At 37.7% G+C, this 16,852-nt stretch overlaps 1 protein-coding gene across 3 annotated transcripts; it reads left to right on the top strand.

Moving 5' to 3' along the window:
• Positions 1-2,085: 2,085 nt before the first annotated feature.
• LOC127774437 (ATP-dependent DNA helicase Q-like SIM) lies at positions 2,086-10,072 on the top strand. 3 transcript variants are annotated; one of them, XR_008017736.1, is made up of 16 exons: positions 2,086-3,030; positions 3,143-3,362; positions 3,441-3,551; positions 3,766-3,955; positions 4,502-4,805; positions 5,086-5,285; positions 5,473-5,529; positions 6,054-6,134; positions 6,524-6,587; positions 7,062-7,161; positions 7,274-7,357; positions 7,624-7,711; positions 7,873-7,986; positions 8,197-8,289; positions 9,023-9,592; positions 9,732-10,000. XR_008017736.1 is itself a non-coding variant. In XM_052300681.1 (16 exons), the coding sequence occupies exons 2-16, from the start codon at positions 2,427-2,429 to the stop codon at positions 9,329-9,331; spliced, it is 2,619 nt and encodes an 872-aa protein (XP_052156641.1). In that variant the 5' UTR covers positions 2,091-2,220; positions 2,327-2,426; the 3' UTR covers positions 9,332-10,006. The 3 variants fall into 3 exon arrangements, 2 of the variants coding, with proteins under 2 accessions (XP_052156642.1, XP_052156641.1); XM_052300681.1 differs by having other exon boundaries at positions 2,091-2,220; positions 2,327-3,030; positions 9,023-10,006; XM_052300682.1 differs by lacking the exon at positions 7,274-7,357 and having other exon boundaries at positions 9,023-10,072.
• The last annotated feature ends 6,780 nt before the right edge of the window (positions 10,073-16,852 follow it).

Raw genomic sequence — 16,852 nt, 5'->3', positions numbered from 1 at the left:
TTCTTTTCTTTTTCTCTTTTTGTTTTTTGGGAGGAGGGAATGGTATTGATGAGGTATTTATTCCCCACATCTCCAGATGCCCAAGAAAATGCATTCACAACAATAACTAGCCTTTTATCTTCTCACTCTCCTGGTTTTGTTTGAATGTTCAAGGTACTCGCATTTTCTTTTTTGCGACCCTGTTTGGAACGCATGAATTTTCGCAGGAAACAGTTCTCAATTCATGTGTTTCAAATAGTTCTGAAGGACGCATCTTACTCCAACCGGTCGTAAATATTTGATGCTTAGCAAAAGATTCAATCAACCTTTTAAAATTCTGACCATCAATAGTTTCTCAAATATGCTTAGTTTGAAAACAAAAGAAATGATTTATGTAGATTTACCTCGAAAAGTACTATTTAAATATCATAAATTTATTCTAATATAAAATTAATGGTCGGAATTCTAAAATATATATGATTAGAGGGAAACTATGAGTACACAGCTACATGCAGCGACCATTTTATCTATTGTCTAAAAATGTATTCCCTCCGGATTGATAATACTTGTTGTTATAGATAAGGACACAATCTCCAAAAAGTAACTTTAACAACTATTGTCTATTATAATTTATATAGAAATATTAACAAATATATGATTTTGTTGAAGTACTTTTTAAGACTAATCTATACATATGGTTTTCATATTTCTAAGATAAATATTTTAAATATTCATAGTTAAAAATTCTAAAGTTGCTTCACCCTTGTTCAAAACGACTAATATTATCAGTCCGAAGGGAGTAATCAAACGGAATTTCTACATGCTTTTCATCGAGAAAAGCACAGAAGATGTATATGCATGGGGGTTGCACTTGCAACCCAGCAGCATCACATGCAAAGTCCATAATTTGCCACACCTACATGAGAAAAAAGGGGATGTACTATGAACTGCTATCGCCTCGGGAATTGAGGGCAATGATAAGACAGACAGCAGAGGAAGGCCCTCCCCTGTCTTCTATGCTAGTACTCCACTCCAGTATGCAAACCTGGAAGAGAATCATATTCATCACCTTCACATCCTCCTGCTATCTATACGGATATGCAATTATGCACAAACCATGTCAGTGAATGATTCTCTCAAGATAGCTGATGCAAACAAGCGCGCAAACACACACATTTCTTTGCATTGTGAAGATTCTTTTTTCTTACCTGCTGAAGCATGGCTCGTTCCAGTGGATTGGATGCATCCTAGAGCTCTTCAGATTGTGCCTGAATGTTGATGACAAACTGAATTTTTCTCTCTGTCAAGAAGATCCATACAATGAGTTTTATGACCATGATACTCAATCTTCAGAGTGCAGCTGAGAGGTGATGAACTGTTCAAAGCTCACTTTTGCAGTTCTGAAGAATCAGAAGTTCAGAACCCAATCGTCAAGAGTGTGCCTGAATGTTCAAGGCACACTGAGCTTTTCTCTGTTTTTTTTTTCAGGAAGATCCATACAAACCATACACATTGTGACCATGACACTCAATCTTCAGGTTGCAGCTGAGATCTGATGCTGCTCTGCAAATTCCAACTAGATGTGATGCAAAACCATCTACCTTGCAATTCTGAAGAATCAGAAAGTTCAGAGTCCCCAATGCTCAATGACACCATCATCCCCGCCGGGATTTCAGCAATGCCATGAAGCACCAGAGTTTCCTATCCAAGAACGGCGGTGTCTACCTTGTCTGCTCCTCCGGCCGGACCGGAGCTGCCGCCGCCGCCGCCGCCGGCTGATCGCCACCAGCGGGAGCGGCGGCGGCTTTGCCTCTCCCTGCACCTCCGAAACGCCGGAGTTGGGATCGATACGAAGCACATAGCGGAGGCGCCGCAGAGAACGGCCGGCCACCTCGCCGCAGTTGAGCGGCGGCCGCCCTTCTCTGGCGGCGGCGGCGCCGTCTACGGCGGAGACGACGTGGCACGTCGTCCACCGTCCGATCAGGCGCCTACGGCCCAGATGAATCCGCGAGATCCCTCGAGGGCACCCTGAGCCACTGACAGCGTGGGCCCACATGTCAGCGACTGAATCGCGGGGTTTCTTCCTCCTTTTCCCTCGCGCGATTCGAAACCAAAAACGAAACCCTCGCCGCCGGGGCCATCCCAATCCTCGCGGCGAGCGGCGGCGGCGGCGGCGGCGGAGGGCAACCGATTGTGGCCGGTCTATCCTCGTCGGCTCGCCATTCCTTCTCGCCGCGCCAGGTTCGATCTGACCAATTCCCCAAGAATCGTTCGACCTGAATCGATCGACGCCGCGTGTTCCTGCCATTTCGGCGTGCTTGATTCCCTCAAAATGGTTTTGGTCTAGGGATCGTGCTTAGCTATTGGTGGCGGTGCTCCTCTAGCGGCGGGTTCTCGACGGCAGAATAGTGCGTTGTGAGGGAGCCTCGGTTTGGTTGGTTCTGGGGATGGAGGACGGCGCCGCGGTGGGCGATGTGTCCGCCGACCGTGTCATCGCTGAGTTGCTCGACATGGGATTCGAGTTCGACGAGATCAGCCGAGCGATCGGTGCAGTCGGCACGCGCCGCGCCGATGTGCTGGAGTTTATGCTGGGTGGTTCAGGCAATGGGAAAATGAAAAAGGCGAGTAGGGAAACACGAAGCCGTAGTTGTGTCTCATCTAATGCAGAAGCACGCCCGAGTGATGATGGGAACAAATTGGTTAATCCTAGGAAAAGATTAAAGCAATCGAGCATTACCGATCATCTTGCATCGAATACTGGCTGCGGAAGGGGATCTTGTGGTGAGAAAGCTAGCACGTCATATCCCTGTTTAGCGGCTTCCGATGATCCTAGAGCGCCAGTGGCAGTCAGTGCTGATGTGTGTTCTGCATTGAAGCCTGAATCTCAATTTTTGCTTGCTAATTCAAGAAGTGAGTCTGACCTCGGACACAAAATTAGTGCTGTTCTGCGGAAACACTTTGGATTTTCCTGTGTGAAAGGATTCCAAAAGGAAGCTTTGGATGCTTGGTTTGCTCACAAGGATTCTCTTGTTCTAGCAGCAACAGGCTCAGGTATTCTTTAAATAAATGCTTTGCTCTTTATCTTTTTGAGTAATTTGGGGGCTTCCTCCATTGTTATGCAACTAGCAGTTTTGATGTGATGGTTGAGTGGCTGTGTTGCCAGGAAAATCCCTTTGTTTTCAGATCCCTGCTCTTCTGACTGCAAAGGTTGTGGTAGTGATTTCACCATTGATTAGTCTAATGCACGATCAATGTCTAAAACTTGCAAAGCATGGGATATCTGCATGCTTTCTTGGTTCAGGGCAACCTGATAGCCGTGTTGAGGGCAAAGCAATGTCTGGCATGTATAAGATTATTTATGTTTGCCCTGAGACAGTATTAAGGTAATCACTCTGCTTTTGGACTGATGATTTCCTAATTACGTATTGCTGCACTTATTTTGGGAACTTATTTACATGTAGGCTTATGGAACCATTGAAGAAACTTGCAGAAAAGCCAGGGATTGCACTTTTTGCTATCGATGAGGTTCACTGTGTTTCTAAATGGGGTCATGATTTTCGACCGGACTATAGGTCTGCTCTTGTGTTCGATATCCTCTACTGAAGGTGCATGTCATTGTTTACGTTGTTTTTTCTACCACAATTAGTAAATTTATATGTGCAAGCCTTCACTGAGATGTTTTTCTCTTGGTACTAAAAAACTAACATGTGTCTGCCATACTTTTTAGGAGAATGCCTTATATTTTCTTGCAGCATCTTAAATCTCTACTTTATTTTCCACATACAGGAGATTATCTGTGCTTCGAGAAAATTTCAGTGCAAGCAAATTGAAGTTCTTGGAGCATGATATTCCTTTGATGGCATTGACTGCTACTGCTACCATCCCCGTAAGAGCAGACATTATCAAGTCGCTGAAAATGTCAGAAGATACAGTGGTCGTCTTGACATCTTTTTTCCGGCCTAATCTCAGATTCAGGGTAAGTCAAACTTGAAACTTCTGAATTTGTTCTGCTGGTTTCCATTTTTATGTTCTTTCTAGAGGATGTGTAAAAGCAAGTAGAGAACATTACATTATAATATGCTACATTAAATTGTAAAAAGTTTAAATTATTTGGCCTTTCTAACAGTTTAGCTACATGTAATTATGTTGAATGACCAATATTTTATTACATTTTGTAAATAGATGCCTCCTTGCAAGTAGATGGGCACCTGGGGTGTGCATTTCACTTAAAAGATGTACTACATCAAAGATATGAATGGTTAGCTTTGCTAGAATTGAATCTGTATTTTGGACTAGTATATCATGTGAATTTGAAATAATCTTGTCCGGGGCTACACAAACAAGTTTCCAAACTGCTCTATTTTGTTATTGCCTGATGAATTGCCTTACTAAAAGTTCATAGTTAGATATAATTTGAGAAGTTTTATAGAACTACCTACTGTTTATCTTATGCCACTGTATTAAACTGGGCTTCTTAGTTCTTACCCTCTCCCCTCCCCCTCCCTCATGTTTCTGGTTGCAGGTAAAGCACAGTAGGACCTCAGTCTCAGCTTACAAAAAGGACTTCAGAGAACTTGTAGTAACATATAATGATTCAAGGAATTTTAGGGGGAAGGGACAGAAAGCTCTTCGTGAGATCAACCCTGATTCTGAAAGCAGTTCATATGAGTCTCCGGATGATGCTATGTCAGATGATGAAGATGCAAATGTTGATTCCATGAGCCATGAAGATAATAGTTTTGGAAAAACTAAAGTCGGCATGCCCTTGATAAATGAAAATGCTGAAAATGAGTTGGATGTATATCCAGGAGTAGATGATTTTGATGGTAATGGACTATTTTATATGACTTTTTTCTTTTGAGTGGAAATTATCTGCTTGATCCTGAAAAGAAATACTGGTTACATTATTTTCGAACATAAATGTTTCACGGCCAATGCTTATGTAAAAAATTATCATTCTTTTGGGGATTTAAGATCCTTTGATGGAAATCATATGTAAGCTTAATATGGCTATTGGAAATTTTGGAGGATATGTGGTAGCGGTGCTTTTAATTTCGTCATTTTGTAATTTCATGTATGTATCTGATTGACATGCTTCTCTTGTAGTTACATGCGGAGAGTTCCTTGAGTGCTCGTGGCCTGAGAACTCTGCATCTTCTTCTCAATGCAACAAAACTGGTTCCAGTTCCTCAGAAATTGCTGATCAAGGTCCTACCATTATTTACGTACCCACCAGGAAACAAACTGTGGAGTTAGCAAACTATTTGTGCAAAACTGGTCTCAAAGCTGCAGCATATAATGCGAAGGTAAATCTTCTTTGATTGATTTGTGTGGCAAATGATACTTGATCGGTAGGGCCCATTTCCTGATATATGCTAATTCTCTAGAAGCAATCAGCTTTTTTGTAACTTACAGTACATTTGATTATATTTATTTCTTAATTGCTATTCACAGTCCTGTAACTTGTTTTGAGCTATTTGACTCTTTTTTCAGATGCCTAAATCACATTTGAGACAGGTGCATCAACAGTTTCATTGCAATGCCTTGGAGGTAATAATTACTTGTTTCACTTCCTAGCTTATATCTTGCCACTGCTAGGTGCAATTTCCATGTGCTCATATGATGGTATACAAATTTAGTTTGAGAAAACAGTATGCATGAAAAAGTGATAATGTTAGAGCAAGCTACTTCTCTGTAGAGGCAGTCAGATGTACTTCCACAGTAACATATTTTTGTCTAGGAGATCTTGAAAATCTTGATGTCTGGTGTTGTACTGTTCCATGGTTACACAAGCTTAGAGGTTAACCAGTGTATTTGAGTTTTGAGACACTTAAAAGTTTTTCAACAATCCAACAAGGAAACTTTCCACATTTCTATTTGTTAATATGATACAATCTTGGATGGATGACTGCTATGGTGACTGATTTTTTAGAAGAATGTTGTAGAACAAATTCATTGTGTACCATTCAAATTCTTGGTTGTAAAAGTTCTCTATATTTTCTTCATATCTCCGTCTCTTTGTGAACCCTTCAAGCCTTTATCCCAACTCTAATGGCCTTATCCTCTTTATATAGGTTGTGGTGGCTACCATAGCATTTGGCATGGGAATTGACAAATCAAATGTCAGGAGAATTATTCACTATGGTTTCCCACAGGTTGGTTTAACCTTTAGTGCTTCATTCACGAAAATACATAGAAGCCTCTCTAATGCTGCCAAAGACTTGTTCTGACTCTGATGATGGCAGACAGATTTCCACACTTGAACCTGTAGGATGCCAAGCTAGAATGTAACAGTGATGGCAATTGAAGGAGATACTGTGTGCAGTATGAAAATTGTAGGAGTTGATTATACATTTTCCTTCTTCTTGTTGAATGGTGGAAACAATATTCAAAAGGCTTAGTGTTGGGTTGCATTACTGATCTGCAACATGCAGAAACAATATGGCTTTTGTTCTCTAAGAATCCAGATACATCCCAAATTGGATTAATTTATGTTTATGCTTCTTTTCCGTGAGTTTTACTGGTCAGAACTTGATTGATGCAGAGTTTGGAAGCATATTATCAAGAAGCTGGCCGTGCTGGTAGAGATGGGAAGTTGGCGGATTGCAGTGAGTTGTTATACTCCATAGCTCATACTTGCTATAATTAGGAAGCTTCAATTATTTTCTTACTACATCCAAAAGTAAGCCACATTGTTTCATATTATAAGAAAATAACAACTTGCAGACAAGCATAATGTTACAAGTAAAAACTTCAATTATTTTCCTACTACATCCAAAAGCTTCAGTTATAAGAAAATAACAACTTACATCCAAAAGGCTTCGCATGCCTTATTTTTATTAGGAAGCTGACCGTGCTGTTAGTTTAGAGTTTTGCTGACATCTTATCACCCATCTATTCCTTTTCACGCTAAAAATCTCCTGTTGTTGTCTTCTTATTCAAAGTCATCTTACAAACCAAAGGTTGTATTAATGTTAGTATTAATGCACTACTTTTATGAATAATTATTAGGCCTTGCTTTAATTTTCCATTCAACGTGTCACTTGTTTTTATTTTGAGATTTCTATACATTTTACATGCAGCTCTATATTGTAACCTTTTGAGAGCACCGACACTCCTTCCTAATAAAAGAAGCAAGGAACAGACAAAAGTAGCATACAGAATGCTACGTGATTGCTTTCAGTATGTATCGTAACCATATATTCAAATTCTGGTAATGTCGTAATATGTATATTTGCTAAAATGTTTGGCAACTAAACTTGATTAATGTTTATTTATATTTTCTATGTTGCAGTTATGCTTTGAACACTTCAATTTGTAGAGCCAAAATATTAGTAAAGTACTTCGGGGAGGAATTTGGTACTGATGGATGCCGCATGTACTTTTCTCTAATTTCTCCATGTCTCCTCTCCTTTAATGAAATAATACATGCTCATTCCAGTTTCATGTGATGCGAATTTCTTAATGGTATGACAGTAGTATCACAAATATTTAAAAGATGTTCTGTAATATTGACATGAGGGGATGTGGGCTCACACGTTACTGCAAAAAATATTGGTCGTTGTGGAACTTGCATTTTTAACGGCTCTATTTCAAATTTATCTCGTCAAGCATTTTATGAGTCTAACTGACTTGTCACCTCAGGTGTGACATCTGTATTAATGGCCCTCCTCAAATGCATGATTTCAAGGAAGACGCAGTTATGTTTATGAGTGTGCTCCAAGCTCAAAACGTGAGTTTATAATTATAAATTACCCTAAATTGTGCTGAACTGTGATGGATGTGATGCCCATTACAAGTTGAAGTATTTTTTTTTCTTTACAACCTTAGTTATGTGACTTTGATTGGTCATTTTATTTTGTTGCATCCTCAAGCATATCTTAATAAATCCAGGGACAAGCAACGGAAGATATGGGTTGCAGCAATATACCCCGTTATATATCTGGAAGGCAAAGGTTTGGGGAGGTTCCGAATTTCAGAGGGGTGGTCAGTTATATAAGGGAAAAGGTTTGTGTTCTCGTGTATTTCCCATCTCCTATTTATGAAATCGGGAGCAATAAGCAGGGAATTTGCCTTAAGGATGCAAAATAGATTGATAAAGGTTGCATGATAGGCTGATAGCAACACAAGTATTTGAAGTATCTTTTGCTCGACCATAGCTGCTGAGTAGCAATGCTAAACCTCAAATCTGTTGTCTTGATTAAATATTGTTTATAGTTTCCTAGATTTGCCACAACTGACAAGGTATGGTGGGAAGGCCTTGCTCGCATATTAGAAGGCAGGGGATACATACAAGAAGCTGCTGAAATTGTAAGTGATTTACTTCAGTAGTTTGTTGCAGATTTATAGTTCTTTTTGTTGTGAAGATCGTGATGTACCTCACACCTCAGTTTATATTGTTCAGATAGTTGAATGATGGGCATACTGAGATCCAAGTAGGGATAGTGAATATTTCTCTGGCATGAGTTGGACATATGTAATGTTAAATAATTTCCTTGATTAATTAAGTGAAAATCAATTGTATCCATATACCATTAACATGTTTAAAAGATAACCCATGAACTACATGATTTGCTTTGATAAAAGAAAATATAGCATGCATCTCTAGGGACTATTTGGGGGATTGCATCTTCCATCATTTTTCTACTTTAGTTCAGAGATTGAAATCCTAAAGGTAGCCTGTTAACTATCATGGATTATTGATAATCACCAAAACTAGCTTGCTACTGACATCAAATGGACACAAATATCAACCCTGAACTACATTCAGTTTTCAGAAAACCAACTTGCATGTGTTTGTAATGGATAAGTCCAATCTAGATATAACGGTTGTATCACATGGTCAACAAATTCAATTCATCAGTGGATCATCTATGTGTATCACACCGGTACTGCATTATTGAGTCCTCATTGCTTTATTAAAAGGACAGATAATCCTGAATAGAGCCAGGACAAAATGAGTTGCTAAGAAAAAAAAACTGCTTATTTGTTTCCAATATTATTTCCGTTTTATCCCCCGACTGATTAATGGATCCGCTTTCAGCCTCGTGTTTTAATCCAGTATCCTGAGGTGACAGAGGCCGGACTGAACTTTTTGAGTATGCAATCAGAAGAGGAAGGTTTATATGAATACCTTAATGCTGCTATGCTATTGGTAATGAATGACCCAAAACCTATTTCTACATCTTCCGAGTGGGGCAGGGGTTGGGCAGATCCTGCGATACGCCGCCAGCGTCTAGCAGGCAAGAAAATGGGGAGAAGAAAAGGAAAGAGGCATTCTCGGAGCCACTCTACAGGTTTCACCACTGCAAGACAGAGATTAGCTGAAATACTCTCAAAACGCAGAAGATAATACAGAAACTATTGAGATGCTGGGATAGCGGGATGAAAATTATTCATCTAAGCCTGTTACTACTTGTTTGGTTTTAGCTTGATTTACACAGCTTCTGTGGTTATTTGCTGCAATTTCCTTTGTGGCGTATGAATTTTTTTTCTCAAGGGAACAATATGAAGTAAAAAAATGATGGGGATTATTGTATAGCACTGTTTTGGCTACCCATCTGAACATTGACACTCCATCTGAACAAGAATTTCCTGATGTGATTTTAAGGAGGTACAGTTCCGTTCCCAGATATTATTGCCAAAGACTGATTCATCTGAACAGTGATGGCATCACATCAGTTTTCACATCAAATCCCCGTAGGGTTTTGTCAACAATGTTCACTCTCACTTGTGATCTTTTCAACCAACAGGTGGATCTGTGTGGATCCTGGAGTGCCAAACTGGAACTTGTTTTTCCCAATGGATGGTCCAGTTAACTCCAAGTGTTAGGAAGATATATCTGACAAGGTGATTGTGTTGTATACTGTTTTCATACTGTTCACTTGCCTGAAATGAAAAATTGTTTGGCGCAGAGCTGCTAAACCCTACCTCGTGGCAGTAATGCAATTTTTTAATCCTGCCGACGAGTGACACGAGTACGATTCTGGCACTGTGGTGTTTTGTTTTTCTCTCCTTTTTTCGACATGGCAATTGGCACTGCCACGGAGTATGGTCTCACAGTGTTAAAGATGCATACGGGATATAGGAGTAGAGCTTTGTTATAGAATCTAATTAAACTAAGAGTAAATTATACTCACGGTACTAGATGGGTGCAATAAAAAGCTTGAGAATGAAACATCCAAGTATAATAACTTGACAAGTGGGTGTGCTCTGATACAAGAACTTGAGAATGTAACGTCTAAGTGCAATAACCTACAAGCAGGTGCAGTTCAATATAAGAATTTGATAATTTAGTATTTTGGTGCAATAAGTTGGCATAGGTATGTACTACTTTGATTAAGAGTGCTATGTAAGTTGTTTTACGATATCAATATGTCATTACATGGCAATGTTTTGGATATTATCATTGATTTAATCTGCAAGAATTATGTTCATCCATTTTTAGAGTCGCTCATCCAATTTTGACCATCGGTTTTGAATATTTTTTTTTAATCTTCCACCATCTCAACTTAAAAAATTTCTACACAATAAATTTTGATTGACAAATAAGCATGCTTATACAAATCTGTATAAGTAAATTAACAAAACAAGTACTTAGAAACTGAATGCGTATAGCCGAAAAATCTTATGTTATTGTACCAAAATTACACGCACCTTTCAAATTGTTTTACCCATACGTTCACTTATTAAGTTCTTGTATAGATTGCATCCGTTTAACAAGTTGTTATACATGCTCATTTCTCAAGTTTTTACATTAAATTACTTCCACATGCTAAGTTGATTATCGGGAATGCAATTTATCTTGACGTGGTAGTGTTATTCTTGCATGTAAAGTTCAAATATGAACTTACATGACATATGGACTTTGTTTAAAAATAGAAGTCTTTAACACTGATGTACTGTACTAAATTTATGTGAAGAACCAAAAACGTAAAGCATTTGCTTCCACCTTACTACACAATACCAGTTTTGATCTCGAGGTATAAAAGCTTTGACCAATACTCCTACTATTTTTCAGAGTACTCAATTGTGAATCATGAAAGTAGTACTCCTATCATTTGATTCCCAATCAAAAGCACTTCACTATATCCATTCGTTTAGCATTTTTCTTACCTTTCATGGTCGAAATTTGATCCATAGCTCTCAGTCAAATACATTTACACAACAATTACGACCAAAACTTGAATTTTAAAACTTAATGTTAAAACTGATTCTGAGATCCCTGCATTAGCTTCTAAAATGAAAATAATACATATATAAAGCTTTATTCATAAATTATTATTAAATTTAAACTTTTTGGTAAAAATTTATCAATATAAAGTTTTACTTTGTTCATTTTTTTTTACCCAACCAATCAGACACTACCACATCCCCTAGCTGCTTGGAAGCACGTTACTACACGGACGCGGAAAAAAAAAGGAAAAAAAAAAGGTGCATGTGCATCAGCATTATTAAATTCACTGTACCCTCTCCAAACTCCAAAGGCCATCACGCATCACCACCGTACGTATATCGGTACCTTTTATTTTAATCGTTCCCAAAAAAAAATTAGAAATTTAGAAGAAAGAAAGTGAAAAAAAAAAAGCTGGACAAGTCGATGATGTTTTCGTGAAGGCAGGCCTGAAAAAGGAGCCGGGCCCACAGTGTCAGACCAAAGAGAGGAGAAAAATAAAAAAAAGCAAGAAACACAAGCCTGGGGCAGTGACGTCACCCAGGGGTGTTTTGGTAATTTTACCGTGCAAATGATTTGGTCAATCGGATCTGGACATCCGGGCCCACCTCCTACCTCCCATCATGCACTCCTCTCCCTTTTTATTTTCCCCTCATTTTTTAAATCTTTTTTAAAATGGATAGATTGCACTTGGGGTGTGGAGAAAAGGGGATTTAAAATGGAGAAAAAAAAGTTGGAAAAGGAGGGGGTTAAAAAAAAGGAGAAAATGATGGGCATCATGAGATGGGATGATGCATTGCAGAGTGTACTAGGCCTGCCTCTCTGTAGCCTTTTGCCGGCCAAAAAAATGGGAAAAGTGAGGGGCTCCCATGAAAAGAGCAGATGGCAGGATGCCATCTAGGATCATCCATCTCTGCCTACAAAGGTCATCAGATTCTACTACTACTCCGTATGATTTCATAATAGCATTTGGGTTTTCTAGGGTTTGGATGAGATTCAAACTTTTGGCATCATGGTTTCTCTGGATATGATTTCTTGGTTAGCATTTGACTAATTGCTCTCTTACATCCAGTGTAAGATATCCTATCCGAGCTATATAGTCAGGCTACCAGATGACGGATTATCGTGGACACACTTTTAAAGCTTATGATATGTTTTTTTAAAAAAAACTTTCACCAAACTGATTTGGGTAGAGTTACCACCCCTCACGGTTTGTGGTTATCGCGAGGTATATTATGGTTTTAAAAACTGATAAGGTTACCACACATGATAACCATGCGATAATTGTACGGTCTTGCAAACCCTGCCCTGTTATTAGCTTAGGTGCAAATGGTCATACATAATGGCGGCTAACTTCGTGCTAGGTGCGTCCCTTGATAGTGTGTGTTTGTGCTGATGGGCACATGATGTGACATGTTTCTTTTCTTTTATAGCCTTAGCGTTATAATCTTGTATTTTTTTCCCCTACTACATAAATATTGTAAAAAAAAATTGGGTAGGAATAAATTTTTAACCACGGTAATATTATCATTCAAAATATAACGCGGTAAATTATTATTGGAGTGAAGTGCACGAGCGGTCCTTAATCTTGTACGGATATATTATCTAACTCCCTAGACTCTTAAGATGTATTTTTTGATACCAAACTTGTTATGGGTGCCATATAGACCAGACATGACATGCCATGCCATGGTGACGCCTATGTGTTAGTGGGATCCACATGTCAATCGCATAGAAAAAGTAAAAATTAAAAAGAGAGGAGAGATGAGAAAATATATTTAAATTTTGAAAAAATAAATTAAAAAGAGAGGAGAAAATGTGCGTTCTTAAATTTTCTATATGTGATTGACATGTTTGTTCCATTAACACATAGACGTCAAGCACACAAAGCAAGTTGAAGTCCGTTTGGATCTAAATGACACTCAATGAAAGTTTAAAAACCTAAAAATACATTTTGAGAGTTCATCAGCCTTTGGGGGGGGGGGGGCTTCTGGTAGCTGTAGTTTCTTATAGAATCTCCAGCTACCAGAAGCTCACCTAAATAGTCCAATTTTTTTTCTAGATTCTGAAAAGCTGTAGTTATAGAATTAAAAAAAATAAACTATAAGTTAGAAGCTTCTCCACATTTTCACCGGCTAACTTCTTACTGGTTGTTTCTCATAATCTCAACCTCCCCTAAACAAGACCTTAGATAACACACATGCACAAGTTTAAAGATTACACATGCACTTTACTCTTACCGCTGGCAAGATATAAACGGTGACACTGGGCCATGTTCGTTTCTTCTGCAAGCAGAAGATTAAATTTTGGATACTCGTGGCACACTTTTCAAACGGTTAAAGGTGCGTTTCGTGCGAAAACTTTTTATATAAAAGTTGCTCTAAAATATCAGACTAATCTATTTTTTAAGTGTGTAATAATTAAAACTCAATTAATCACATATTATTACCATCTCGTTTTACGTGAAACACTTAATTTTTATAAACATTTTCTAACGGGAGAGGTACCCCGTGTGACCAGTTTCATCTCGGCGAGCAAAATTATGACAAGCCGATAATTTCAAACTAAATATACTCTTAAGTTTTTTAGTGAAAAAAAAAAGAGAAAGAGGTTGCACGTTGGACCGGTCTTCTGAAAACTGCAAAAAGGAGAAGTGAAAAAACGATTCAGGACCATCTCCAAATCCCGTCAGTAAAGCTATACTCTTAACGGTGATGAGCAGTCGAACAGATCAGGGAAAAAAAACCCTGCAAATTCTGAGCTCGCGGTAAAAAAAATTCAACCCGGACTGACCTAGAAAATTTACAGCAGTACTCCCAGTTACTCTGGCTGCTTCTGCTGCTAATGTTTGATCCGATTTGATTTGGATCGGGTTTAATGTTAGATTACGCGGTTCGATGGCTTAATTAAGCATTAATTAGCTTAATGCTGGGACCAGTGCGTGCTGCAGTAATTTTTCACGGCTCTCGAAGATTTTGCAAAACACCACGTACTTCGAGATCACCGTAAAAAAATAAATTATGAGTAATTAGCAGGACCAGTAAATATTCTAGTTCTGCCCACTGACATGGGCCAGGATTAATTAAAAGATAAGAATGGTTATGCTTATCATCTGATGGAATACTATATTAGGGCAACATATCCTATGCACACAGGCCCTCACGTGTACACACGTGCACACCAACTAAAAAATGTCACCAAAAAATCTAGAAAAAATCATACACATACTTTCAATTGTATTACACCTAGGGTTAAAATCTTAACGTCAAATTCATTATATTTTAGTCGTAACAAAAAAAACAAAAAATCTGACAGTTTTAAGGTTGCAATTTTGTCATAATTTTATCTTTTTTGTTATTCTCTATGTAGAATGAATTTGAAGATGCGACTTTGCACATAGATGTAATACTATTGAAAGTACATGTATGAATTTTCCTAGAATTTTTTGTGATAATTTTTAGTTGGTGTACACGGTGTGTACACGCGAGGGCCTGTGTGCATAGGATACGCTCCCCTATATTAGAGGGGTTAGGACTTAAGAAGTGGTATATTTTATTTTATGCGGAGAAAAACCTTCTTAATTTACAGCAGTTTATATTTAAGATGTAAAATTCATTTTCTTAAGTAAGAGGGAAATGCAAAGTGCAAAGTAGATAAATGTGAAAAGTTTTAATGAGACTTGTTTTTAAATATTTAAAATCAGTTTCCTTAATTATAAATGGGAAATTTGCAGCTAACAAAAAGTGTTGGATCTTTGTCTAGAAGTTATATTTAAGATGTCAAATCTTTTTAGTTTTTATTGCATTGTTCCCTTTATAGTTGCCCTTAAAACCATTGTTTTCCTTTGCATTTTAGAAAAGAATATTGTTAAAAGTGTAACATAGACTTTTTATCCTAACAAGTGTGCATTGAAAAAAATTATCACTGAGTACATTTTAAAATTGACAAGTACGTTGGGCTCAGAGTAAATAGTCTAAAAAAAATATCCTAAAACACGATACTAACCCATATACCGATATAATCTCCGTAATACAATCTCAATGCAAGTTTCCTCTTACCATGATGAGTTTAACCATGAAAAAAAGCTTCCACCGACATTAGTCAAAATATCTTTAGATGCTAACTAAGGTATATATATATATTTTAAAAAATGATGTTAACCGAGATTAACATTTGCATCCCTCTCTCTTTTTACCGTGAAAAGTTGTTCGTAGCAGCGAGAGAGATTGGTTTGCAACAGTAAAAAGGCGGCGAGAATAAAAACTTCTCGAGATTGGGATTTGAGAGAGAATGAACGAGCGAGCAAGCAATCAGGTCAAAAAAGGAGAAAGTAAAATTCTTTTGGTTAATTTGTATTTTAAAATTTTATTTTTGGGGGAGGAGGCAGGCCGTTCTGTGACTGGGGCAGTAAAAAGGTAGAGAGGCCCATGCGCCCATCACATGCTGCCGTGGTTGGCCCCACTCTGTGGTGGGACCACCCCCCAAAATAAACTAGGATCTTCTCTAAACAATGGGCTCCAATGGTCTCTCATGTACCATGGGCTACTATGCATAAATGTTGGAATTTATAATGACATTTATATAATGTAATTACCACTTATGATGGAAAGAAGTCATGCTAGTTGTTATCTTCATGTGTGATGTGATGAGCTAGTTAAAGATCATATAAATGATGATGAGGATCCACCTATAATACAAAAATGATATAGACATGTACGATAATTGGAAATTCTATCCAAAGATGGGAAATCAGGAAAATATAAGCAAGAATATTTTAAGAAATAAAATAAGAAAAATACGAATTGACGACAATGGATCAAAACAAATCGAGAACCAAGATTATGTCAATTAGTCGAATAATCTTTCTCAAACCCAAATTAGTTTCATCTCGAGAGGATGATGTGTTTCCTATACCACTAAATATAATTAATTCTAATTCTCTTTTTTCTTATGAAATAATATCACCTCAATTGCTTTCATTTAGATCAATTTATCTATGGTGCAAATTGTCCATATATCTCATGAGCCATGCATATGCATATCATCTTCATTTTGTCTAGCTTTTTTTTAGCACAATCACCTCAACTCATTTTTAGCATTCTTTTCTCTTATGAAGCGATATCGCGATATCATTTATATTTCAACAGTTGGATGTTCTATTTAGATGTTATTGTGTAAAGCATGTGAAGTCAAATTGTCAATGTACAAATCAATTCTATATTGTACCTAATGTTTACATATTATTATATAATTTTCCGCAGCAATGCGTGGGGTTTTATTTAGTATGTACGATGTTCAAGTGAAATTGTTTGGTTTGTAACAAGAAAGCATGATTATAAATATTTTTGGTGTCAAACAACCGGACATGTGAAAATATTGACAATAATTGGGTGAAGATAAATGTTCATAGAGAATTAACACATAGATGCACTTGAATAAAAAAGGAACTTGCGTGACTTGGTATGAAAATATAGGTTAAGAAAAGGGGCACCGATATTGTTTATGGCCAATACACTATATCATGATTACCTTTATTGTTTTTTGTGGATAAGAAGTGAAAACCAACATTCTTTTGGTAAGTCAAAATAAAGTTATCTATATTTAGCTATGCTACACCTCGCTACTTTTCTCGTATTATGCCCCAAATACAATAATAGTATAACACATATGATAACATTAGATTGAGAAAAACAACAATGG

The sequence above is a fragment of the Oryza glaberrima genome, chromosome 5 (genome assembly GCF_000147395.1).
Source record: "Oryza glaberrima chromosome 5, OglaRS2, whole genome shotgun sequence".
NCBI classification, from domain to species: domain Eukaryota; kingdom Viridiplantae; phylum Streptophyta; class Magnoliopsida; order Poales; family Poaceae; genus Oryza; species Oryza glaberrima.
The sequence above is the reverse complement of the archived record's forward strand: the minus strand, read 5'-3'. Positions and strand labels throughout refer to the sequence as shown.